The sequence below is a fragment of the Clupea harengus genome, chromosome 14 (assembly GCF_900700415.2).
Source record: "Clupea harengus chromosome 14, Ch_v2.0.2, whole genome shotgun sequence".
Lineage (NCBI taxonomy): Eukaryota > Metazoa > Chordata > Actinopteri > Clupeiformes > Clupeidae > Clupea > Clupea harengus.
In genome coordinates, this window is record NC_045165.1 from 8,841,911 (window position 1) to 8,868,926 (window position 27,016).

Below are 27,016 nucleotides of genomic sequence, written 5' to 3' on the forward strand. Positions count from 1 at the left end.
TGTGCATGTGTGTGTGCGTGTAGTGTGTCCTGGTCGCCTCCATATATATAACACGTGTGTGTTGCTGTGAGTTGTTCGTGCAATAAAAAACTGACTGCAGTCAGCCTTGTTTGTTGTTTGTTTGTACTCCAGAGACTGTTCAGTGGTCAGTGACCGGTCATCAACTAATAACTACCACTGGTCATTTCACCTGGAAAACAATACGATTCCTTATCATAGCTATGCCAATGACACTCAAATGTACGTAGCCCTCCAACTTAATGCCTTTGGTCCCCTAGAATGTCTTCATATGCACTGACCAAATTAACAGCTGCATGTCACCGCGGAATAAGGACACAACTGAAATAATTTTATTTGGGGGAAAAACGAGGAAAGATCTAGGATTGATCCTTCTTGACACAAGTGGACAATGTTAAAAACGTTGATGTCTTAATTGGTTTAGTTGTTCCACTCATGTGAAAGCGTAAATAAAATAATCGTTTTAGCATCTGAGAAACATAGCCAAACGTAGAGGCCTTATGTCAAAACATGATTTAGAAAAAGTGCTTCATGCTTCTATTCCCAGCAGGGTTGGCGACTGCAATGGTCTTTTCACAGGCCTTCCTGAAAAGACCCTCAAACTGTTTCTGCTTGTACAAAATGCAGCTGCTAGGGCTCTTATGAAAACCAAAGAAGTGACTACATTACTCAAATACTTAAGCCCATATACTGGCATCCAGTAAGTGTCAGAATTTACTTTAAAGCACTGCTGCTTGTTTATAGATCACTAAATCAGATACGTACGTATGTATGTTTTAGCAGTATACACCTGTTATACTTCCCTGAAGAGAAATCTATTGGTAATACCTACCGTCAGAACTAAACATGATGAAGCAGCTTTTAGCTGCTATGCTGCTCAGCTGTGGAACCAACTTCCTGATCACACTAAAGGTGCTCGACCTGTAGCCAGTTTCAAATCTAGACTTAAACCCTGAATGTTCTCAGATGCTTTTTGTTAACTGATCGACCTACCGTTTTTGTTATGTTCTCACTATGTTATCATTTGTACAGCACTAACAACAACAAATGTGTATGAACTGTGCTGTATAAATAAACTTGCCTAATAAATAACTGCCGCCTGTCGGTTGCAAAGGGCTAGCAAGAGGTAAACCATTTTTTTCATACTCATTACATTTTTTCAAGTATGTTCTCATAACTATTATCAACAACTTAAGTTATATTCAACAACTTGAGTCATAGCCTACTATTTTTTTTAACACACTACAGAATTGATTTCTCAGGTAATATATAGTTAGCTCTAGTTATAAATATTTTGTATTCATTTAAAGAAATTCATAGGTTTATCTGACCTGTTTGATAACACAACTGATTAGTAATAGAGTTGTTTAATTTATCACATATGGTGCAGTGCATTTGTATGTCAGCTCTTCACCGTCATTTTAGTTTTATTTGAAAGTGTGCACTATTTTAATTCAATTCAATTCAATTTTAATAATGTATATAGCACCATTACCAATAGACACTGTATCAAAGCGCTTTACAGAGCCCAATACTTGTCCCCCCTTTTGCTTGCAATTGTTTGTTGCTTCGCATATTTTAAATGCTTGTTTATTTGAAGATAATAACATTTTAAAAGGCATTATTTTGAGTAAATGTAGTATACGAGCTCTTACTCTTCAGGCAAAAATCAAGGGCATTGCTTGAAGTGTGCAACGACTTGTTTGGGACTTGAAACATAAGCTTTAACATTTGGAGTTCACTTTGGTAGCTACCTCTATTGTATTCCACACAAAAGGGAGCATATAAGCACAACACTCCAATAGTGTGTAGACAGTTCCACAATACCATACCAACTTAGCAAAGGCTATTTTTTGTGGGGTTTAAAAAAAAAAAAAAAAAAAACACAGACCTCAGGATCAACATCTAACATCCCAGGGCACTTGGCTGCAGACAAATATAAAAACAGCCGTTTGGCTTCCCGCTGACTGTTTAAACAAAGCTGTCTGATATCGGACAGACATGTTTGGCAACGCTGCTCAAATCTGGCTTCACAACACAGCAGTTTGGGAGGGTTATGATAACAGAAAAGAAGATTGTGTTCATCCCATATACATAGCTGTGTGAATGCAAGGCATTCAAAACATAAGATGCTTATGTATAAGCAAACTTAAATATATACATAAAGATCAACAACTGGTTGGTGATAACATTGATAGTTGGGAAATCTGAGGGTAAAACACAGAAGACCAAGATATGATGGCTCAGCTCTTTTGACAACAGCACAATGTCACAGGGCTTTTTGTATTCTCCTCAGTGAGGCAGTAAATATATAAATAAGAATAAAACCAGTGGGAGCTCTATGTCACTTCAAAGCCTGACCATAAATTGCAGGCTCTGAGTATGTTTAATCTCTTGTGGTCACTCGTATAAGCAAGAGCTCTACAGAGTCACTGGTTTGCGGCATAAGAGTTTTCAGACTTCCTTTTCATTGCCAAACCCTGAGCTGAGCACAAAGCCTTGTGTGTCAACCAAACATTACATCTGCATCTGAAAATGTCGTTAAAGCCTATCAAGGTTCCACAGGAAAGGGCCTTTTTTCAAACTGCACTTACTGACATCTGTCTCTTTTCGTTTGATGCATGTACAGAAACTATGTGCTCATTATGAATCTACTCTGTAGTAATGTCTTATATATGTGGGTATACGCAGTAGCTGAAGAGTAGAGGTTGGGTTGGGGACCTTGAGAGGAAATGTGAGCATGTTAAAGGGAGGTCTCCCTGCATCTTGAGGCTGTTCCATAACATTTTTGTCCAACTCATCCTCAACATAGTATTCACATAAATGAGTTATCTTCTAGGCACAGGTACAGGTACACAACATCTTGGCAAGGCTCAATTCATTTCGTAAACCAAACTAGCAACTGCTGTCTTTGGTATTAACTAAGATGTTAATCATCTTATGACATTGATAAGAGTTTTCAGGATTTATGTTCTGTCATTGTTACAAGAATGTACTGCAAGATGGGGGCCTGGGATGTCAGGAACCACCATCCTTGTGGGCCAAGGAAACGCTCATGAAGCAGGGAGCCCACTTGATATCTCCTGTTAAGTGCTCACATTGACGACTCTTTGAGGCTATCTTTGCTATTTAAGTATTGTAAAGCATCAGTATAATGACTATGGTGCAACATGTTGTGTTATAGTACATAATTTAGGGTATGATGACTTGTATATTCCCTGTGTATACCTGAAATACGACTCAGGTTACATTTACATTTACATTTACATTTAGTCATTTAGCAGACGCTTTTGTCCAAAGCGACGTACAAGGGAGAGAACAGTCAAGCTAAGAGCAATAAAAAAGCATGGTGTAACAATAAATACTACTTTACATGAGAATTAGAAAAACAACAACCTAGAAAAGAGGAAAAAAGAAGTGCAGGAATGTAACTGCTGAAGTGCAAGTTAAGCGCTAGTCAGGTGCCAGTTAGGAGGGGAGGTGCTCTCTGAAGAGTTGGGTCTTCAAAAGCTTCTTGAAGGTAGAGAGGGACGCCCCTGCTCTGGTAGTACTAGGCAGTTCGTTCCACCAACGTAGAACTACAAATGAAAATAGTCTGGATTGCCGTGCTTGCACGGACGGCAGTGCCAAACGACGCTCACTAGACGAGCGCAGCGTCCTGGGTGTAACATTTGCCCTTACAAGAGCATTTAGGTAGGTGGGAGCAGAACCAGTAAGCACTCTGTAGGCAAGCATAAGTGACTTGAACTTAATGCGAGCAGCTACTGGCAGCCAGTGGAGCTCGATGAGTAGCGGGGTGACGTGTGCACTTTTCGGTTGGTTGAACACCAGACGCGCCGCCGCGTTCTGGATCATCTGTAGTGGTTTCACCACGCAAGCCGGCAGGCCCGTTAGGAGGGCGTTGCAGTAGTCAAGGCGGGAGCTCACCAAGGTTTGCACCAGCAGCTGGGTGGCATACTGGGTTAGGTACGGCCTGATTTTGCGGATGTTGTATAGCGCAAAGCGGCACGACCTGGAGACAGAGGCGATGTGGGCCGTGAAGGTCAGTTGGTCATCAATAATGACCCCGAGGTTTCTTGCTGTTTTGGATGGAGCAAGAGATAAAGAGTCAGTATTGATCTTGATGTTGTGGTGGATGACCTGTTTGGCTGGGAAGACCATCAGTTCCGTTTTGGCCAGGTTCAGCTGAAGGTGGTGATTTTTCATCCATGTGGATATATCAGCGAGACAGTCCGAAATCCGCGCCGAGACCGTGGTGTCCTCAGGAGGGAAAGACAGAAACAGTTCATGGGGAGAGTCCATCTGTTTAGCCTTCCAGGAATTGATCAGGATGGAGCAGTTATGCTAGTTTCTGATGTCTCAAGACCAAAAAATGAGACTTGAAATATTCATTCAGAGCACTGGGTTCATGAAAATCAACATGATTTGCTATTATGCCTTACTATGCAGAACAACATATTGCTCACTTTCTTCGTTACAAAAACAGCCTAGAGATGATAACTCACATATGTGCCCCATCTCCGGGTTAATATTTCTAGCCCCAAAGTCTTTTGAAAACTGAAACTTTTGTTTCCCCTTGGCGAACATTATGTCACGTCTGCCAGCCCATCAATTTTCCCTTCAGCACTTGGAAGTGTGGAGTGAGACTGAAAGACAGCGAGAGGTCCAGGGACCGGTGACAGGGGATTGGGAAGGGAGCGATCTTGTGGTTCTGTGGTTACCGGCACGGACCCAAAGCAGCTTTGGGCCATTCAGAGCCGAATAAGGTTTACAAAACATCTTTGGAATATTACAGAGGCCTTTTCACAAAAACTAATTTGCCAATTTAGTGCTCGGAAGTGAAGAGGGAAACAGCGTGGAGGGATGCCAAGTCCTCCAGAGCCTGTGCAGGGTATGGTGTTGTCAGACGTCTGGAGGTGTGAAGCTCTGGGGCCAGACAGGTGCAGCACACATTCCCAAATACCTTGGCTTGTCCAGACTAGCTGAGGCAAACACTTCGAGTTAATTAGCACCAAAAATATTGAATACATGGAGAATGAAGATCCAGTAAGCACTCATCATCTATGAGGGACCGTGTTGATTAACGACAAGGAAAAAACACTTAATGAAAGCATCAGGAAAGTCCCTCTTACATCCCCACACCACAACAGTCATTAGCCTGTTTCACAAACACTAGCCTCACTGAGCCAGACATTTATTATACATTTTTAATGTGTGTTTAAAACATTCTGAACCAATCTGATTGAATCTTGAATTTTTCGTTTGAAGAAGGAAAGCCTGCCTTTATTCTGATGATTTTTGAAAGCCTTCAATACCACAGTTTCAATTATTTGTCTTTGGAATGTGTTCTTGTTGCGGAGTACTGAAGTCACATTTAGCTCCACAAGACTGCATAAACAAAAACAGGACAAACTCCCCTCTATCTACCTGTCACACTCAGAACACTCTGTATGCATCTGCAAGCTTACCCAAATAGCCAAGAGATTTAGAATCATTAATTCAACCCCATCAGTTGGAAAGACACAAAGACACACACAAACACACAGCTAAGTTTGACAGAAAGTGGCCTCATAGTACTGTCGAGAATGAATGCAGCAACTTTCATGCTGCTTGCATTTTTAAGATTTGTTTTAGGGTTTCTACCTTTGTCATTGTCCCCAATGCTTAAGTGTCAAGGCTTTGAAATAGCAAACAGGGAAGGCAATACAAGGCATTACTTACACCACATCCAGCTAGCTAACTCTACTTGTCATAACTAGAGTGGGAGAAGCCCCGTAAATAAGCTCGTCCTCGATCGCTTGCCTGCTGCTAAATTTGCAAAATCGGGTCGTCAGGTCCAAGCTCCTCCTTTTATCTTCCAGTGAACGCCTTGAGAGAGGGTCCTTTTGTAAGGACATAACCGATTTTTAAACTTTGCAGGATTTTTCTAATATATTATTATGTCCGTCTTGTAGCATTAGAACATTATGATTGACTGTTCACCATGATGTATCCCACAATCACAGAGAACAACATGAGCATGATGAGCAATTCACTAAATATGACAAAAAGTGTATGGGATTAGAATCGCGGACTGCACCTAAATTACAAAGTAAATAAGTAAATTACATATACTTTTATGTTATATTTTTATATCATTCAACTACTGTTGGCTTTGCTGCATTGGTGGATGGAAAAGTGAACATTCCAGAACATTGTGGTATTCTACCTTTATGAGTTCGGCCTTGTGTCCTGACATACTGGCAAAAATACAAGAAGAAGATCCAGAAGATCAGGGAACCACTGACACAAGAATGAAATCCTTGAAAGAGACGGAGACTGTTAATGTAGCTTTTCTTAGGATATATATATAGAATATACAAAATTCAAAAGAGCTTGGTGTGCAAGAGCATTTCTAACCAGAGAAAACACGGGTGATTACGCTAGCCGGTTTTAATGTAGATCTCTAAAAGGATTTAGCTTGGAGAGAAATGTTATGTACATTAGACAATGACCCACCTGTTCGCCCCCAACCCTGTGCCTTTTCATTCCCATTTAATTAGGATTGTCTTTTTCTCTCTCCTAGATACTACACTGGGCGACAGTGGTACAGGAGGTAGAGAAGTCGTTTAGTAACCCCTAACCCCTAATTGCTCCTGATGTGCAGTGTGCCATCAGTGTAAATGTAATATGTGTATACATCCTTGTAAGTCGCTTTGGATAATAGCATCTGCTAAAAGGCTAAATGTCTGCTAAATGACTAAATGTATACTGTCAGTCAATGTCGACAACCAGGCAGTAAAAAGTCACAGCATAAATTCACAGTCTCATTCTGCTTTTATGAACTGTCAAGATCATTCAGCAGTGTTAACAAAGCACTTTTCTCAGCTACAACTAGCACTGGGCTCTAACCTTTGGCCCTGACACTGCCACTTAACAAACAGTGATTTCATTACAAAAAAACGGAGGCCAACTGGCAAGGGTGGACTTGAACAAGGGCAAAGGGGGCATTCGGACACAGTGTCAGGGCATTGCTCGCGGCCAGCCAGATGAACCCCTCATGCCTTTGGCTGCTTTGCCACATCCAACTTGGCCAGTGGCTTTCTGACGCTGCATTCCATGCTCTGTTAGGCTTTCAAGTAGGAGTGGGCGATATACCGGTTTGATAGTAAAAACCGGTATTGTGCCACGCCATGATATGGATTTTGCAATATCGTGGATACCGCGATTTATTCATAATTCATAATTCATAAATTCGAATTAGGCATTCATATTGTTTTGTTCCAAATGTCAACTGAGTGATAGTACTAAGTAGCTACATCTTTTTTTATTTTAATCTAACCTTTCTTGGTTCTTACGAAAAAAAGAATGTATGTTAATATGTTGACCTATTTTTATGAGCAGACGGCGCATGCATTTTTTGCTCGCATGTAGTGCTAGCAACAAACAAGCGTGCAGGCAGTTGAAGTTAGTAGGCAGGCTACGTACTAATATATATATATATATGTATAATATATATATGAGGTCATTATAAGTGCATAAGTGAACAATCGAGGATGAGCGAACACGCAGAAAGTGATGTTGCTGAAGAGCAGGATGATGACGAATTGGTTAAAAAGAAAGGGGGCACCTCTGTCGTTTGGAACTGGTTTGGGTTCAAAATCTCCGACCTCGACCAAATAAGAATAATAGACAGTTGTGTCGCCGTGTTGTTTTAGCCAAAGGTGTAAGCTAAATTGGCAGCTTGCACATTGTCTACTGGTTGTTTATCATATTTCATATCACCATTCTTAACCTACATACAGTTGGCAGCTGCTAGCTTGTGATAAACTCGTGTTAATATGTGTGAATATGAACTCTTTCATTCGAAGTTGCACAGGCACCCTGAGGGTTTCTACCTTTTCCCATTATAATTTTATGATTAAATCGAGGAGACTATAACATCAGCTAGATAACTAGCTATCATTTCATGCAAATGTAGCTCTTCCATTTAAATCGTTTATGCTAAGGTTATTAAACGTTTCCTTAGCTAGCACAGCAATTCGACAACCATAATCAGGAAACACAACTTTAGCTGCAAAGTTTAATTTCTCAAAATCAGCTCACCATTAAAAAGCAGTCTTGGGTTCAAAGTGATTACAAACACTTGTGTGATGTTAAATGGCTTCACATAGATGTAAACAATCTTAAGAGAAATAATCGGAAATCGACAAAGGGCTCACTCTGATATCAATGTAATGTTAGCGAATATTGCTTCGCTATTACTTCGTCCGAAGCCAAATCTATTATTGAGGTTTCAACATTTTTCAAAAGCAATTTGGCTTTGATTGTGAGTATTCGATCGAGTTATCTTCTGTCCCGTCGTTTGAAGCATACATTTTAGCTCCGGCATTGGTCTCCCATTATTTAACATTTCACGTTTCGATTAAAAGTCCAGTTTCAGGCTCTCGCGCACGCCCCCTTCATTGAGACAGAGGTACTGTTTGCCTCCCCTCAGTACTTTTTCACTGCTATGCGGGTTTATGTCAGATCAGCAAGACTAAATAGGTTCTACACATACGTGAAATACATTACCTATTCTATGGATAGAAAGGACATATAATACAAGTGTCCACAAATACTACAGTGGTGACAAACAACGAGAAGGCAAAAGGCATGCGCTCAACCCAGTTAGTGAGGGATTGCACAATCTGAGATGAGGCGCTGCTCGTCGCTGCCTCACCTCGCATGTCTCCTCTCTGTTTGAACAGGACATGCGCAAATTCAGCGATTTTTGATTATAAAAATGCTTGAAATCATACAGAAATTACATTTGTAGCACATATCAGTAGATACATATTTATTTTATCATTATTTGATTTTTACTTTTCATGATGACATATTTTGCCTTAACTAATGTCATTTAGCTAAGAGGGGCTATTAAAATGTGATTCAGATTTTTTTTTCTCATATATCGTGATATCATATCGATATCGTCTGGACAGTGGAAAATATCGTGATATGAATTTTAGCTCATATCGCCCACCCCTACTTTCAAGCCAGTGAAGATTGCTGCTTTGCAAGCCCTCATGCTGAAAACAAAGCTCATCCTTATAGAGGAGCTGGGGAAGGAATGGTATTGGTATGCACTGCCCCTCTGGTAAGACCTATGGGAGCTCAAAACTGACTGAAGAGGGTAAATAGGTAGATAAATAAAAAAGCTAACATTGTGATCTCTAGTCTGTTGTTGATGATCTCAAATCCAAATGACCCATGTAAATCATGAATAGACTTTAATACTTTTGAAGGACATCGCCTCAGACTGGGTACTAAGTCTGTAAGCCTATGACTACTGCTAGGTTCAAGGGAGAGAGAAGAAGGTTAAAACTGGATGGACACTGTAATCTGCACTGAGGCAGCTCTCACCACTTGTTAATCTGGGTTTGGCAATAGCTTCCACGCTGACCTCACATGTGCCTCTGCTTCTTGTATAGCACTGGCTAGCCCCTCTGATGTCCCAGACAGAGTCCTGGAGTATAACAGGTTATCGGTTTGTCTGTATTTGTCGGTTTGTGAGTATCAAAGACTGCCACTACACAAAAAGGATGTCTGGCTCTCACAGTAAAGAAAGCCTACCTGGGTGAACAATATTTGAGGTGCCTGGTCCACAGAAAGTACAAAAATGCCCCAAAATCTATGAGTAAGAAAAAACCTGTGTACTGAAGTATTTCTAACAGTAATAAAGTTCTTAGTAGAAGTTAACCATTAACCAAAATCTGGGTTAGTACTCTCAAGGCCCCCAACAACGAGCCAATAAAAACGTACAGACTATTGATTTTCCTCTACCCTAGTCCAATGGTGCTCAATTAGATATTTTCTTGGAGTTTTTTTCTCACTTAAGCATGTGAATCACCTTGTGTCTTTAGTATTAATTTCCTCTTTTATTTCACAACCTGGCCGATGTTGCAGTGTGTCGCTTGTGCGAATAAAGTCTGACAATTATATATGTTATTATTATAACCCTATAACTCATAGGAAGTGTCTAATTGGGATTAGTTAGGGTCAAATAAAGGGCACCGCTGTATCATTTGTCACCTGCCTTAATCTGGAACTCTGAAGCCCAGGGGGTTACTAATGCAAGTAGTATATTTCAGTTTTCAGTTTCAATTGATTTATTTTTAATGTTAATAGACAAATACACAATATGTTGCCTTTGGAAATATACTAGTCCATGAATGTTCGCAATAAATATACTGATTGGGGAAAAGATTTTGTAATTGTGAAAATGGTAATGACTTTCTGAGGGGGTTGAATACTTTTGCAAGCCACTGTAGGTAGATATAATATATCTCTTTTCTCAAGTATGATATAGAAGATGGTCTTATTACCACATCTAATGCATACGGAGCCCCTGAAGGGACGTGGGCAAAAACATTGTGACCATGGTACAATTTGTCTTCAGACCCGATCACACAATACTTTTTTTGAAAAGAAAAATTCGTACCCAAGAAGAAAGTCCCACAGCAGGAAAGCTCCGCTTGCGAAGCAAAACTTTTCCTGTTACCTTCTTCTGTGCAATTGCGTGATGAATCTCTAGATGTCTTGTAGCAGAAGTGACTCTCATGTGACGTGGCTTTGGTCATTGCAGCAATTGTATAATGAAGTCTGTTTGAGGATTCAATGCTAATAATGACAGAAGGTGATGAAGAAGGGGCTATGATGCACAGAATGGAACGAGGCAACATGAAGAATCCAATTTAGTGAGAACGAGAACCAATAAAGCACCACGAAGACCTTGTAGAGACAAACCACTCATGGTACATTTCATTGTACCACACTCCTGATTAAACATAAGAACATTTCCTTGATAAAACATTTTGTGTCATAGCAATACACTTTGGTGCACACCCCAGAAAAAAACACCCTTCTCTATGTTACCCACGCAAAACTTTCACGGCCCCAGACAAAACTATTCCATTCCCACACGAAAACTCTCTGGTGCCCCTGCGAAAACCTTCATGTGCTCACACAAGTATCACATGGGCACCAGATACCATTGTGTGTGCACACAATACTTTGTCTTTGGAAAAAAAATCGCACTATTTCATCTTGAAAAAAGGGAAAAAACTATTCTGGGTTTTCAGGGGTGCACACAATACAATCCAAGAAATAAAGTGTACGATGGTCAAATTGTTTTTGCCTTTGTCCCTTCAGGGGTTCCATAGATGCAGGATATTGCAGAGCAAAGGCAGTTTTTGCAGCTTGTGAAAACAAGAGTCCTTAATTGGAACATTAGTTCAAGCCAAAGACACATTAACATCACTGTCATGTGTTTATGCCAACATCAGGATGAAGATCAAAAACAATTAGAGCCACATTGGAAGCATTAACCTCGGCTCTAAATTCAAAGCAACATCCAAACTCACAACATCCCACTCTTTATGATGACCCTGGCATACACCAAAGGTAAAATAATTCATTTGAAATGTTTAAATATTTTTTCTCTTGCACTTAATACTATTAAAGATGGAATTTGTTCTTGGCTCACAATATGCTTAGGCAGCATTATGTGGCAAACCATTTACAGTATCCTGTACAGCTGACTACAGCCCTAAAAGCCGTGCAACTGCATATAACAAAAAGTTGTATATAAACTCAGAATGTGACGGGTTCATGAAGTTTCCATATTACAAGTGTGCACTTACAAAGAAGAGTGAGGAAGCCTGGTGGTGGCTGGTCTCTGCATCTGCATCCTGAAGCTGCTTTCAACCGGCTGTTTTTCCACCGACTCTCTGCGAACCAGCTGCTGCTGTTGCTCAACATCTGGCTGGATTGGGGTTAAAGCCCTGGTGCCTCCAGCACGGATATACACCTGCTCAGGTGCCACCTCCTCACAACGAGCTCCCTGGAACCCTGAGCGACACACACAGGTGTGGGGCCGGCTGCAGGAGCCACGGTTCTGACACGGGGGCTGGCAGTCAGCTGTGGAGGGAACAGAAACATAGTCAGAAACATATCGTAACGGTGTTAATTATCGGACGGCGTGTGTTATCGGCAAACGTTCGCGTTGTCATGTGAATCCATTATTAAACTGAAGTTATAGATTGTTCATCCATTATTAAACGTAGCATTTTAATTGTTTAACAGAATGGCCGATGTTTGACACTGTCTGATAACTGACATAGGTACGCTATAAGAGAAAGACAGGTAACTTACATTTACATTTAGTCATTTAGCAGACGCTTTTGTCCAAAGCGACGTACAAGGGAGAGAACAGTCAAGCTACGAGCAATAGAGACCTAGTGTAACAATAAATACTAATTTTACATAAGAAATAGAAAAAAAAGTGCAGGAATGAAACTGCTGTAAGTGCAGGTAACTGAGATCAGGAACGCTTTTGTGACATGTTATTTTAATTTGACTTGTTATTGTCTACTGCGATAACAAATGTTGATATTTCCTTCATCATCATCGCCTACTACCCCTTCTGGGGCTTAGGCCGCAAACAAGAGTTCTCCAAGCATCTCGGTCCTGAGCTAACATCTCAAGCTGTCCCCAAGTGTAGCCCATTTTCTTGGCGTCTGCCTCCCAGTCTCTACGCCAGGTGTTTCGCGGCCGACCTCTCTTTCTTTTCCCTTGGGGATTCCACTTGAGGGACTGTCTTGTGGTGTTTGTGGCTGGTTTACGGAGAGTATGGCCTATCCATCTCCAACGTCGTTGATATTTCCTTGCTTCTAAGGATTTCCTCTGAACTTAAACAGGCAGAGTGGCCTGCCCTGATTAAGTCATGTGCCACCTGGCTGGAAGGAGAAAACAGCTCCTGTTGTATCCATCAAGGTGTTGTTACTGATGCTCTAGATTTCATTTCCCAATAAAAGGGGTATTTAATAGTTAATAAACCTGAACCTGAACCTGAACCTGAACCTGAACCTGAACCTTCCTCTATCCTCCAAGATACCTAAAAAGTTTCCCTGAACCTATCAAAGTTGTTAGCTACACTACTTAGTGCTATTTAAGGGCAGCTGGTAGCATCCCCTGGAACAGAGAAATGCTATTCTTTTTGTTTATTTTGAAAAATGAATGTGACCAACCCAGAGAGTTGCATGAAATTGCCAGTACACAAACAATGCATTTGGTACCTTTTCCTTCATTTTTGCCAAAAGAAACAGATGTTGGACAAGCAACATATAAGCCTTACAATACCTAATTTACCTAACCCTAAGCCTTACAATACCTAATTAACAAATAACATTTTGTTGGGACAAAAGTGCCATTACTATCTAAATGCCCCTCTATGTCTTATATAACGTTTGTATGGCATTAAGTGCTATTTAGGTCAAAGTACATCCATCCCCAATGGACTGGTTTGGATTTATAATAATAATGATTCCACAGTTGTGCTGCGTTGAAACAAAAAGCCCTGTCACCCATTGTTTGCAGTTTCTGGGGACCCAAAGATGGAGGATGTTGTTGGAAAGTAGGTTACCGGAGGAGGGTTGGGGGATGAGACTTCAATCCACATTCCATCTCCTAAAATAATGTATTAATTTGATGTGTTGCTGTCTAAACAATTTATAAGAACATGATTTCAGCCAATGACTCAACTGTTCTACTTTAATTTTTTGATAAAAATCCATAATGTTTTGGATGTACAGACACGCAGCTATATAAAGTCAATTGGTAGCTCACTCAGCTACTTAGCTAGCTAACCGTAATAATTTAGCATGCTATTAATAACAGTATAAATGTTAGCCTACCATTATAAACATGGCTTATGGTCACAAAATTCAGATTTTTCCTGTTGAGTTATTGATCTTTTCCCCACAAATAAACTTCAGATACCTGAAATTATTTGGTTTTATTCCTGATTCACAACAAGAAAGCTATTAATAGCTTCATAGGGCACCACTGGGCTTAAGTTAAATGTTTACATGGGAATTTTGAGGTAACTTTGGATCTCTGCTTATTACTAATTAAAGACTTTCCCCATTACCATCCTCGGGATACAAAAGGCAACGTTGGGCAATGTTTGGGGACAAGACATGACTGTGATATGATTCAAAAGCCTTCTGAATACTTTGTATATTTAAAAAAAAAACTAAAATCCTGTCAGAGTGGGCTTGACTTTGCAAGTGGGCAAGACTGATGAATGGACAAGATTCATCAGTTGGTTACAGATATGGTGAACACTGCTAAATTAATTGTTACGACGGATGAAAAACAATCTGCACAACACCAACCCAATTCATGCACACACACACACACACACACACACACACACACACTACCAAAATTGAACCGCCTTGTCTCTGGTGGTCTAGCCAACTTCTACAAAGATTGTGCCGTGTGATTCACAGGAAACAGTACTGTCCATCGTATGAGATGGCTATGGCAACAAGGTTGGCAATCCAGAATTTATGACATTGTCCTCAAACACTTAAATAAGGTCATTACTCGCCAGTGTGTTAAGTAAACCCGAGCACTCTGTCAACAGGCACAGGAATCCTATTGACACAGATGTGGGAGCCATCTATAAAGAATAGGCAGAACAGCTTCCTCTAAACTTTGGACTACTTAGCTAGTTTAGCTTACAAAGCAGTTCACTTGCAATGTCTCAGGTAACAGGTTCGTCAGGTCCTCACACATACACATACATATACACACGACAAAACCCAACGGCAAGTTCAAATGTATGGCAGAGTAACACTAGTGCGCAATTATGAGATAAGATCTGTTCGTAGTCAGGTTCATAGTCATTACTTAGGTCATAGTAATACTCCAGCCAATAGCTATACAGCTGTCACTTTCAGTGACAAATTGTATTTTTACAACAAATACTACATAAACATTTAAAACAAGCATAAATGGAAAAAAGGAAAGTAGAGTTTAGAGAAGGAATTGGATGAAATGTGGTCGTAAAGTCATATAAATACTTTTGGGAGGAAAGTTTTCCACCATGGTATAAAATTTGGTCAACAAGTTCAGGACATCATCAGTTAAGGCATACAGATAGTCAGTTTCTATTCTATTGCATGGACTGTTCAGGTTTAAGGTAGCTTCACTTGCTGGGCATATGACACCCTTCACACTGGCAGCACACATAGAACTTCTGCAGTAAAGTCTGCAGTAGAGCCAGGATCAAAAGATAATACTTTAAAAAAGTATTCTTTTGTAGCCGATTTCTAATGTGTCTTAAGGGCATATTTCAAGTGGAAGTTCACATAGTGAGAGAGCCCAGACATGGCATGTTGTCCCTCAAACACCAGCTATATGAAATATCTACGACTTGTCGCGGTATTAGGAAGACTGATGACTTCCCTGAACTTGATCGCCCTACATATGTAGGCTTTGGAGCAGTTCCATCTATCCAGGAACACTTTTTTTTATTTCTGTGCTAACAATAAGAGCCTCTGTGCTCTGACAACATGCTCTTTTGAAACCGACCAGGGGGGTGAGGGGTGACAGCAAGGAGAGTGGGTTACAGCAGTGTCACTGCCTCCTGACTGGGACTCTGCTCTCTGCCCAGCCCTGACTCTATCACATTAATTGCTGTCGTGCGGATTTGTGTTTGCACATCATTAAAACTAATTGCTCAACATTCCATCCATTTGACAAATATGTGCTTTAATTGTTGCATCAAGGAAATGATAAAGTAACAAGAATATGTTGAGGAAAAAAGTAAATGGGGAAACATTCTTCACATAGCCCTTTCTGTACTAATTATTGGACAACCATGGGAGAGGAGGCAAACAAAGTCAGTGGTCCAGAGAGTGTCTTTTTGCCGACCTAGACATAGTTTCAGTTGAACTGGAAAAATGGGGCACAAAGGGGAATAGGAAGGTAGTCATGGACAAGAGTCACACATTAGGTGTGCGTGGGTCTACTGACAGTTAATACTGAATGAAACCACATACTGACAGTAGAATGATTGCTTACACTCTGTTTGCCAATGTTTTGAGTGCAACTACAATGTATAAAAGTTTGTTTATCTGAGTAATGTGCTGAAAGCCTAGTAATGTTAAACATTTATTGTCTTTTTTTGTCCCCTTAGCCCCACAGGGCCATTTGAGGACATGGTCTGTGGAGGAAGTCATGGTCAATTCAGTCGTAACAGCCCTGAACAAATCTGTGGCAGCTGAAGTTAACATAGCCCCTTAAGCATGGCGAAGCATGTACAGATTTCCTGAAATTATACTGTAAATCATCTAGAATAATCTGAATTAGTGGACAAACAATCCCCGTTTTAGGACAGTATAAAAGTAATCACTGATCTAACAAAAACATTTCTGAAAAGATTCCACACCCTTTGAAATGACCAGACTGAACTTACTTGAAAGAGATCAAAGATTTGCACGACCATGATGATATGTGAAACCAGATTGTTTACGGAAAATGATAATTTAAAACATTAAGTGTTGCATTGCAGGCCATGCTTCGGTTTTGCAAAAGATTCATATTTGAGCTCAACAGCCAATTAAATCCCTCCTTTCCGTGCTTCTAAAGTACTGTGTTGATTGACTGGGATTGTTTATGGCTCATCCTGAGCCACTGTTTGTTTCTCATTAACAAAGCCAGGACTGTGTACAAACACCAGAGGTTATTTTGAACACAAGCACTTAATGGACAGCAAGAGGACGATGAGGAGCAATTTGTGAATTTGTCAAAAAAAAGAGATTATAATTCTGGACTGTACCTTTAAAGTAACACTATGCAACAATTTGACACTTTTTGAGGTATGGTTTTATAGGCAACTAGTTTTGGTACCATCTTCAAATTCATTTTGATAGCATATGGTCATGTGAAGGATACACTGTAGTTCTGTGTACCAGGCTGGAATACCCTGCAAAAATGGAAGAAAAGCTTTCACAGCATGACATTGCCAGCTATACTGCCAAAAGACACCAGTTAGTGTCTTGGCAAGCTTTTATCAGTGTCAACTGGGCTGTTGGTAGTGTTTTTGCATGCCTTTGCAAGGTTTTTGCATGCCTTTTAGGTAGTTAGCGTGCTAGTTTTGGAACATAACTCCTTATTGCTGCTTTAATACCTTTCTTATTTTTCTTTCTCCATGTCAGTCTTCGTAACATTTAAATTCAACATGGGAATGAGCTCATAAAACAGCTTCAAATCAGCAGGACAGCTCCAAATGATTACCCTTCCCAGGGGCCTATCAAGAGATTTCATCAGAGAAAACCTAGGGCCCCTATTGTTAATCGTGAAGGTGCTGGGAACATGCACACATGCACCAAAGGGCAGTGCAAGATAGAGGGAGGCCACCAAGAGGCTATTTCAATTATGATGCTAGAGTTAATCAAAGCCTATATGGGATGGGTCAAATCATTCTTAATATTTGTGATTTGTGATGAGTGAGACTTGAAAATATTATGAACATTTTAAACAGTTTTTGTGAAATTACGAAAAATGTTGCATTGTAAGGCAAAAAAACTCACTCTGAGAATGATAAAATCCGATGGCAGTTGAGTAGAGGACTCAGGACTGATCTCACAACAAAGGACATGGCATTGCAGGCCTTATTTGCTAAGGGTGCAACTCCCACAAAGGCCCCACCACCTGCTGTGAAGGAGAAGGCCGTCCCCGCATTGTGTATGCCACCTAGACACAGAGTTGACCTGTACATGGCTGTAACACCCTAAAACTATCTGTAAATGTATATGAACTTAACATATGGATTCATGTCATGCTCATATGTCCACCCAAAGTGACTTCAAAATCCCCCCAAAATGTTCAGTGGTCCACCACAGGAACTACAAAGACGTAGTGACACTAGATAGGCCAGCCACTACATTGTCAAAACCTTATGGATAGGTTGATGTAGTAAGAGTGTGGGACGAAATCTTAGATGAGCCCAATGCCAACAGAGCTGTAGAGGAACGAGGGCTACTATGTCAAATTAAAATTATACTTGCTATATTTTCGCAAGGGGACAATTCAAAGTTATCTGTTTATCTGTTAAAATACCCAATACAAATGTTCTGGCAAAAAAAAACTTTATAGCAGATTGTCTGGGGTCAATAACTACTTTAACCTGAAATAACCTAACTATTTAATTACTTGATAAATGATTATACCAGCACCACTATGATTAATTGAAGCATTATTTTCATTATAAATATAGCTTACGTTTTGCTTTGTTATTCATTTCAGTGACTGTAACCCGCAACAAGCTAAGATATAATTTATTTTCCTGCAATTACTGCTTAATCTCTGGTCAATGTTGTTTTTCAGGGCGCTCAGAATGACCTACCCCGGAGTACTTAAAGCCTTTTGTAACATTTGCTGTCTTCTCTTGGCTCTTCTTTTATTCTCACACTCGTTCTCTTTCTATCTCCATTGCTCTTACTCTCATCTCTTTATCTCATTCACTCACCAATTCAGATTTAGGTTAATTTTCTTTACATTCAATGAATTCAGGTTTTATTTGTCATTTAGGTGTGTACTGTCTAATTGAGGAGACAAAGGGTTTAACAGAACATTAGTCGTCTAAAATGAGGTGTGTATGATACAATGAACTGCAAAGAAAATCTCACATTTGCATCTTACTTTAAGATCGAGTTGCATGAAAATTAATTAAGCAATTGTACACTGTATAGAAACTTAGTTGAGATTCACGTATTCCTTCAGTAAGGAAATTCTGATGAGTTAAAAGGGAAAGCCTGCTAGTTAGTCTGCCAGTAGCTATGGGTGATCAGCATTATGCTACACTATTATAATTTCAAAGCTGCTATACAGTTGCAAGCCAAAACCACTTCCTGAAGGGAATCATAAAAACTAATATGATAGGACTGGGCAAAGACTAGATTATTAGATTAGCTATGCACTAGTGTGAAAAAATGTTCATGTTTTTAATTGAAATTGATATTTATTTAAATCACCCAAAGTGGTATTAAATTAACTTAAATATACAGAGGAGTGCAAACTCATCAGGGGTGAAAAGGGTGACAAAGATGCGAACCTGCTACTGAGATCCGGGGGTATCTCAGGGGTAAGAATATCAGGGTCAGCCAATTAGAGGCAGAGTAGGGCGGATCATGCCTTTGTCATCCTAGGGGGAAAAAATCACCAGAGGCCAGGGCTGGACTAGGACAACAAATTGGCCCTGGCATTTTTTGGCCATTTTTTGGCCTAAAAGTAGTAAAGTAGTAGTAAAGTAGTAAATGCTGTGGACCAGGGCAGGTGCACCAGTGTGCTTACTCGCTCTTGACTGTCCTTGATGATCAGAGATGGCCGTGGAGTATACAATCTCCATACTTAATTAGAGGTACACAGAGTAATTGTCAAAGAAAAAGTCCAAATATCATTCCAAATTATTTACTTATCACGTTAGAATAGTCAGCCAAAGTTGGGACTGCATTAGGGCAACTAGCTTATGTTGCGCTATTTGACACTGACGAGTGACCACGAGCAGTAGGTGACGGTCCTACTTTATGATAGTGGTATGATTATGCTATCTTATTATCATCGACAATTTGACATTAATTGAATCGATCATCATCATTGCCCTCATGGCATGGCACACACTACCTTTGAGTCCCTGTTAATAATGAAGCTACTCCATGCTAACTGCTTCAACTACACTCCTGCTCCTCTGTCTGGCAGTGGCCATGGCCAGCCACCTCTCCCCTTTCAAGTTCCACCTGTCGCTACACAATGTCGGGTACTGTAGATGGGATGCTACTGCAGCCCCTGCAGAAAACATGTCTGTTTTTTTTTTTACATTTGGCGGCATCTGCCTTTAGATTTTCAAATGTTTTGGCCTGCAACTTCTCTGCAAACCCATGCCCTCGTCCATCCACAGAGCTCTAAGGCACTGCGTCTGACACGAGAGAGGACGAGAGGACAGAGGGGTAAGGGTGGGACCTAGTAAGAGATGTGATTGGGCCAGCCCAGTGTCATTATAGAAAATTAACCAATGGGCTTCTGCCCCTGCTATACCAGTCGTTGGCCATTTATTTTTAAATTAGAAGTTATAAATTAAATTATATCTGTCCTTAGGTGTGTCGGCCCACCAGGAAAATGCCCGGTAGGCCACAGGGTGATATGTTATGCCTACTGGTAGATGACTTGTATGAGACTAGGATTATTAGTCATATTTTCATATAAACAATGTTTGTACGATATAAAGTAAATAGGATATGTTGCAAGCAAGAGCTGCGATTCTTTCTCGAAACAAAAGACGCGTTTTCTGGTACAGACCAACTTTTCATGGTTTTTGAAATGCATAATTCCATATGCATGCTTTAAAACTAAAATTACTACTATGAAAAAATGTAAAATAAGTTTCTTTCCTCTATACTTAAACTTCATCTAAGGATTTAACTCACTCACTCAGGTCTTTGCTTAGTACTTAGGTCTTTGCTCCTTTAAGCCTTTCAGAAACCACATACTGAAAAGTGTGTGGGATTTAGCGATTTTGCTCAGTACTACATTTTTGCATACTTTTTTGTTGTGTGCTATTAGTGGCATTATGTAACAGTTTCAATGAACGGCAGTATAGTTAGATTTCTTTGACAAAAAAATCCACAGCAAGGATGGGCAGGCAGAGTGCAGCAAGAAAAAAGAACAGAAAGAACACACAGTATGAAATCAAATTTGAGCTAGATATGCTATTCTGCTGTATCTTCTGATATTGTTTGTTTACTAGTAGTTATTTTAAATAAAAAGTGTATAGTTTATGTGTGCGTGTGTTACGTGATGATACATGTGTTAAGTTATGTGGTGTGGGGATGGGGAACGTGGGGGAACTGTTGTGGTTGGCATCAGTTCTGCCCATAAGTAAAATGTACCGCATGCCACTGGTCTGTGTGTGTGTATGAACAAGCTCTCTCGCTGGATGAATATAAAGCTTCAGCCTGATAGCCTTCTCACTGGATGGCCTCACTTTCCCTGCTCTAGGGTTTATACTTGCTGCTGCGCAAGTCACCACAACCCACAGGATTTATGTATACTAATCGCACTGCTCAAGATTTATGCCTTTTCTTTCCTCCCACTGTGGGGGAATATTTTCTTAAGCTGTCTCACCCACACAGAGGGCACGTGTGTATCACTTCAAGTGAAAGCTAAGACCATCAGTGTGTCTGGATCTCTGCCTATATATCCATCCCTGTGAGGACATGAGTGTGTGTGGTTGTGAGTGTGCATGGGGATCTGTTCCTCTGGGGGCTTTGGTTTGTTTTTGATGTATTCTGCTCCTGGGGTGCGTACACTTTATTATGATGCATCCTTAACTGAACCAACAGCAACCTTGGTAGCCACATCACAAATTGCCACCACTATAGTTTGTTGCTCAACCATTCCGCTCATTTTTACTGACGTAATGCAACATGTAGAGGGTCAAAATCACTAAACATTTCATTCTAAACATTTACTTGAGCATTTACATTACATTTAGTCATTTAGCAGACGCTATTGTCCAAAGCGACGTACAATGGAGAGAACAATCAAGCTACGAGCAATAGAGACCTAGTGTAACAATAAATACTACTTTACATAAGAAATAGAAAAAAGAAGTGTGGGAGCAGCAGTAGGAGGACTAACTTATAATGACTGTATAAGTTTTCAAGAGTTTCATGTTATGTCCCAGTATTGCATTTCACTATATTGAGGGGAAAGGTGCTTCATTCAAGACAAATAAAAATGAACTTTTAAATGTATGCTGAGTGGAAATCTCAGTTGGTATGTGTTCAGGTAGGTAGGGAGATGAGGAATCTTGTCACGCTATCGCAATTAAATTATTAAAAGCTGCAACTTGCCAGGAACTACGTGGTCGTGATCAGTCGTTCCAACCACCCAACTGTGACCATGTTTGTGATTGATCATTTGAACTACGCTTTCAATAAACACCAAATCATTGAACCATGGTTGTAATGACGGAAATTGCGACGGTGGTTAGACAACAACGCTTTCAAGACACACACCCCAGAACAGACTTTCTATTGTTCAAAACTGCACAGGCTTGGAGACAAAGAGTTTGTTTCGATGTAATGTCCCCAGGATGCATTTGGTTAGTGTCAGCCATAAATGGGGCAAATGCATTGAGGTGCTAACTCCCTCATGAGCATTTGCATGCACTCTGTTTACCCCTTGTTTCATTGCTAAATCTAGCATGCCAAGTGAAAGAACAAAACGGAGTACGTAGGGCAACATTTTTGATCTAGGTCAAGGTAACATTCTGCTAAGCAGGCACTATAGAAAGAGAGCAATTATTCAAACCTTCCCATATACTTTCAACCATTCCACTTTTAAATACATTGCAATTAAAGTATCCAGTATTGCATAGGTCAAATAAAACACTAAATTCTCCAGCGACACCCATGATTAGAAGCGTGTTTTTTAGGATTGGTTTCTTTTCTTGGAACCAAACAAAGTGTGGTAACCATGTTGATACTGACAATAACATTTCAGGATTTTTTTTCTAAAACTTTGCGTTGTTCTACTTCACTCATACAAGTGTAGATGTGCATATATGCAGGCCTGGGCTCTCCTTGGCTGTTGTAAGTGGGCCTGTAGTAGGGCCATTATTGTTGAAGAAAATAAGTGTGGTGGAAAATGTACAGTTACTGCAGCTACTGAGGGTGGCTAACTATTTGATGACACATGCATATGCTCAAGCTCATTTTTTTAGTATGGTCATCTAACTACTTAATTTCACAGAGGGCATTTTGTCTCATGCTCAGTTGCACTGGTTTTGAATAAAAGTGCAAGAACAGAATTTACTCTTGGATTGACAGAATATACACCTACACTAGCTAAATCTCATGTTCACAGGTCTGACATAATTCAATCATTAACACTTAATAAACTCTAAAAAGTTCACAATGTTTGGACAGTGGAAAAGCTTGATCTTCCCTGAGGCATCTTCATAAGTCTGATTAAACATTGAGGCCCATTTGTTTCAAGGTTTCTCCAGAAGCATTTGCAATCTGCAGAGATGAATCTATGCATTTCAGACACTGTGTGTATTTATAGGGCCTGGAAATGTACTTACGTTTAATGCAGCGGTTGGTTCCTCGAGCAACAGCCCATCCTGAACAGCACTGCAGGCCACACACATGTGGTCTTGGGTCATAAAGGAAAGGAACAAACAGTAAGTACAAATATATATATATATATATATATATATATATATATATATATACATACATAAACACATACACATACACACACACATAAACAAACAAACTTAGAAGTGCTCACTGGACCAGCTCCAGAAAGACAGAAACATTCTGGTTTGGAAGAAACTCTTGTGTACTTCATTGGATCCTCTTCAGAAGTCATTTCTACAATGTCCTGTACACAAGGTTTCTTCAATAACCAGAATATTCAAATGAAAGTCTTTTTTCATCTGTATAAGCAAAGCTTGTCAGACTGATTGAGTTGAGTACAAGATGTTCAAAGACGGTCCAATGTTCCAAGTATGTAAATAAGTCCGTGCACTTTCGGATATAATTGTTACGATAATAAACACTAAAAATGGTCCTATTGATATCATTAATGCTGTACCCATTACTAGTATGGTGCCTGGCTACTGCAGTTACACATGAGGAGCAGTGGTTAACAACAAAAGATTACTTAAGGCCTACAATTTAAAGAAGCGTTTTGTTCTGAAGCTGGTGAGCTACCTTACCGACCTAAAAAGCATACAACACATTGCAAACACCACCACCTTGCTAACATGCTAACAGACGACTTTTGGTGATATTGTTGGCAATGTCATGCTGTGAAGGTTTTTTTTTTTTACATTTTCACAGGGTGTACCAACCCAAACCATAGAACTACATAGTGTATGGCCTGGATGGCAAGTAGAAAAGACATCAAAATGAATTTGAAGATACCAAGAGCAGTTGTTTATTAACAACATACCTCAAAAAGTAGCAAATTGTTGCATAGTGTTGCTTTAAGTGAAAGTGTTAATTCATTTGCAAGCAAAACAGGTCTGTAAAATATGTGTTTGATTAATATTACAACTAACCTTTCAAACAAGGTATGTCTGAAAGGATCTTAATGTGATCAGTGCATGTAAACATTGACACACAATGGAAAACACACACAGCGTTTACCTAGATATAATTTAACCATATTTGGCACTTTTGGCACAGTATAATGTAGAACTTATCCAAACAGTACGATGAGATTTAGAACTTCCCAAACAACAAATGTACAGTGAGACCGTGTAAGATATGAACACGTCCTTATGCACACCTGCAAAGCCCATTATCAAATTTCCGCAAGCATCAACCAACAGCAATGTGACATTAGCACAGAACTCTCCTCTCTCCCAATCTGACTTTGCATATGCTATGCCACCCTTGACAGTTCCTGAAAATGGCTTTCTGGTTTTCTGCTCTACCCACCGCCCTCAAATTGTCTAGAAGAAAACATTCACATAATCTATATGAAGCGCATAAGTCACACTGCACTAAAATGTCAAGCTAATTGAAACATAATATACACACACACACACACACTATAGGTTTTGTGTCAATAAGTAAATAAGTTGTACTTCACAAACTATCCCTCAGATGGTGTTGTAAAAACGATATGCTAAGAGGCAGTTCTGCTTTAAACCAGGACGTTATGAAAATGTATAACTGGTGAAAGAGGGGAGGGGATGTGGGAGTATGGAGCCTTCTGCATAAATGTCTGTTTGGGGTTTGCAAAAATGAGAAAACACGTGCAATTAACAGGACTGGGAGAGGCCATCTTGGAATCAGGTGTTTTGATTTCTACATACATTTACAAATGTGTCAGGGAAACGTGCAGACAATAACACAGACCTGAACAAGTTTATACATATTACGAACACACCTAATATATGTATCAAAATAAATATATGTGGCTAAACTGGCAGAGCAGGTAGTGCAAGGTGCTACCGGCACCAAGATCCCAGGGAGCATAGGCTACTGATGAAAATGTATATCTACACTTTAGATCTCTTTGGATAAACGCGCTTGCTGACTGAATAAATATGAATGCACATACCCACCCTCAAATACATACAGGCTAAACTATGAGATTTAAAGTTTGACGGCGATGAAGAGAACACTCGCTAATCACACCATCCACAAATGATCCAACGAGAAGGGCACTTGGAGAGAGCAGACCTCAAAGGCCAATAGGCCTTTCTCGTAATGATAAAGAAACTAAAACGGATCTGCTCCTACATTTAATGAGTTCTTCCTTAGCCCATGCTATAGACATTCCTCCACCCAACTGATTCATGTTAGTAACATGGCTATTCACTGGCTTACCCACACAACCCGCACTCACCATGATGACACAGAAGCATGCTGGTGCGAAAATTATGAGTAGCCTTATCTCTGAGAACACAATAGGTTAAGCAAGCTAACTTCACCACCCTAACTCATCAGAGCCACCATCACTACTTCCCTCGTCTAATATGCTTACTGTTTCGATTAAATGCTTCTGCGAACCGGAGAATTGGTAACAAATTCGATCTAGCCAAGAATGAACGCGCCCCCATTCATTGCCCATTCATTCGATTTCGCGCCGATGTTGGAAACTGTTAACCAGATTTAAGTTGTATGTGAAACAGTAGGCTATGGCGTAGGTAGGCCTACTCCTATTTTTTTAATGTTCATAGAGGAAACAATTGTGTATGTGATAAGTAGTCTAGGTCAAAAAGGGCTTGTTGGATGGACAAAAAAAACACATTAGCCTATTATGAAATATAATAAAAAACGATATATATATTTATATACCTATACCAATATATATATAAACACACTATTTTCAATTTGTTTACACGTCAACATAGCGAAAGCCATCATTTCCTAAGTTATTTACAGGACCACAGGTGATGGACACATCTTACCCAACTAGGCGCTTGGAGGTGCCCGCCTTGCCTCCATTGGCGGAGGCATTGCCTCCGGTCACAGTCCGCGTCCTGTGTCTAGTTGAGCTGCTCCTGCTCAGTTGCCGGGGAATTCTGCGTAACCTGCCCTCCCGGAGAGAAGAGACATTGAGCTGATGTTTGGATTCATCCTTGGATCCATCCCTTCTATCAGTCACTCCAAACGGCAACTGGCTGTTGTGATTTGTGATGTCTAAATTGTATGTTGAGGAAAGTTTTTGGTTTGAACTAACAGTTGTCGTCTGAAGCCTGATAACAGTCAAACCTATTGAATTGTGTCTGCCACCTGTGCGAATTCCATGGCTGTCGCACCTCTGTATCAGTACAATGGTTAACGCAGCTAAGACAAAAATCCACGAACTGTCCATATTCAGAGAAAGTACTGCCAAACAAGTGAGCCGAGTATCCAGATCACTGTGTCAGAGTATGCAACTGCTAACAGCTCGAGTCACGAAATGTAGTGTCCTCCAAGTGTTATCCTATTAAAAAAAACAGAAAGACTGACGAACAACAGTCAACATGGATTCATCCTTTCTCAAACCAGATGAGCCCTGTGATATCTTCTCATAATTATTTACGGAATGTTACGCACAGTCGCTGCCCAGTCTCGTCTTCACGTTTATAGGCTACCACCACCGTCACCATCACAAATTCGTACTTTCTAAATAAGCCTACTCAACTTTCCGAATGAATCGTCTGAAACGTGTCTTAGTACTTCTGCAACATTTCATCATGAATGTTTGGTCTATAAAAAAAGAATCACTAAAAATAAAAGAACGTGGCAGCACGGTCGGAGTAGGCTCGAACTCTCGGGTGTAGCCTACATCGTCTTTCCTCACATCTGACCACCTCCTTAATTCTGAAGTCATCAGTGAAGTTTAGAAGTTTGCATAGGCTCTCAGTCGGAAACTCCCCCATATGCCTGGTATGGGCAACATACCTCGAATGACTATTAGCGTAAATCACATATAATAAAGGTAAGATGTAATAGGGGAACATTCTCAATAGTTAAAATAGCCGCGCAACCCCCAGTTTGCACAGAGTTTGTAACTATAGCGAAGAAGCATAGGGTAGCCTATATCATGTTCAGTTATAATACGGGCACAGTTGCAACACGCTTAATTTCGCAGCTCGTGTCCAACCTAATCTGCT

General features: G+C 40.1%; 1 protein-coding gene across 2 annotated transcripts in view; it reads right to left on the reverse strand.

The window, feature by feature from the left end:
- LOC105893129 (latent-transforming growth factor beta-binding protein 2) overlaps positions 1-26,707 on the reverse strand; it is an 87,473-nt gene extending 60,766 nt beyond the window's left edge. For both annotated transcript variants that reach the window (XM_031579885.1, XM_031579884.1), the window contains exons 1-3: positions 25,826-26,707; positions 22,979-23,049; positions 11,682-11,958 (exon numbers count right to left, since the gene is read on the reverse strand). In XM_031579885.1, coding sequence (XP_031435745.1) covers positions 11,682-11,958; positions 22,979-23,049; positions 25,826-26,232 — 755 coding nt within the window. In that variant the 5' untranslated portion in view covers positions 26,233-26,707. The remainder of the gene's footprint in view (positions 1-11,681; positions 11,959-22,978; positions 23,050-25,825) is intronic.
- Positions 26,708-27,016: the final 309 nt, after the last annotated feature.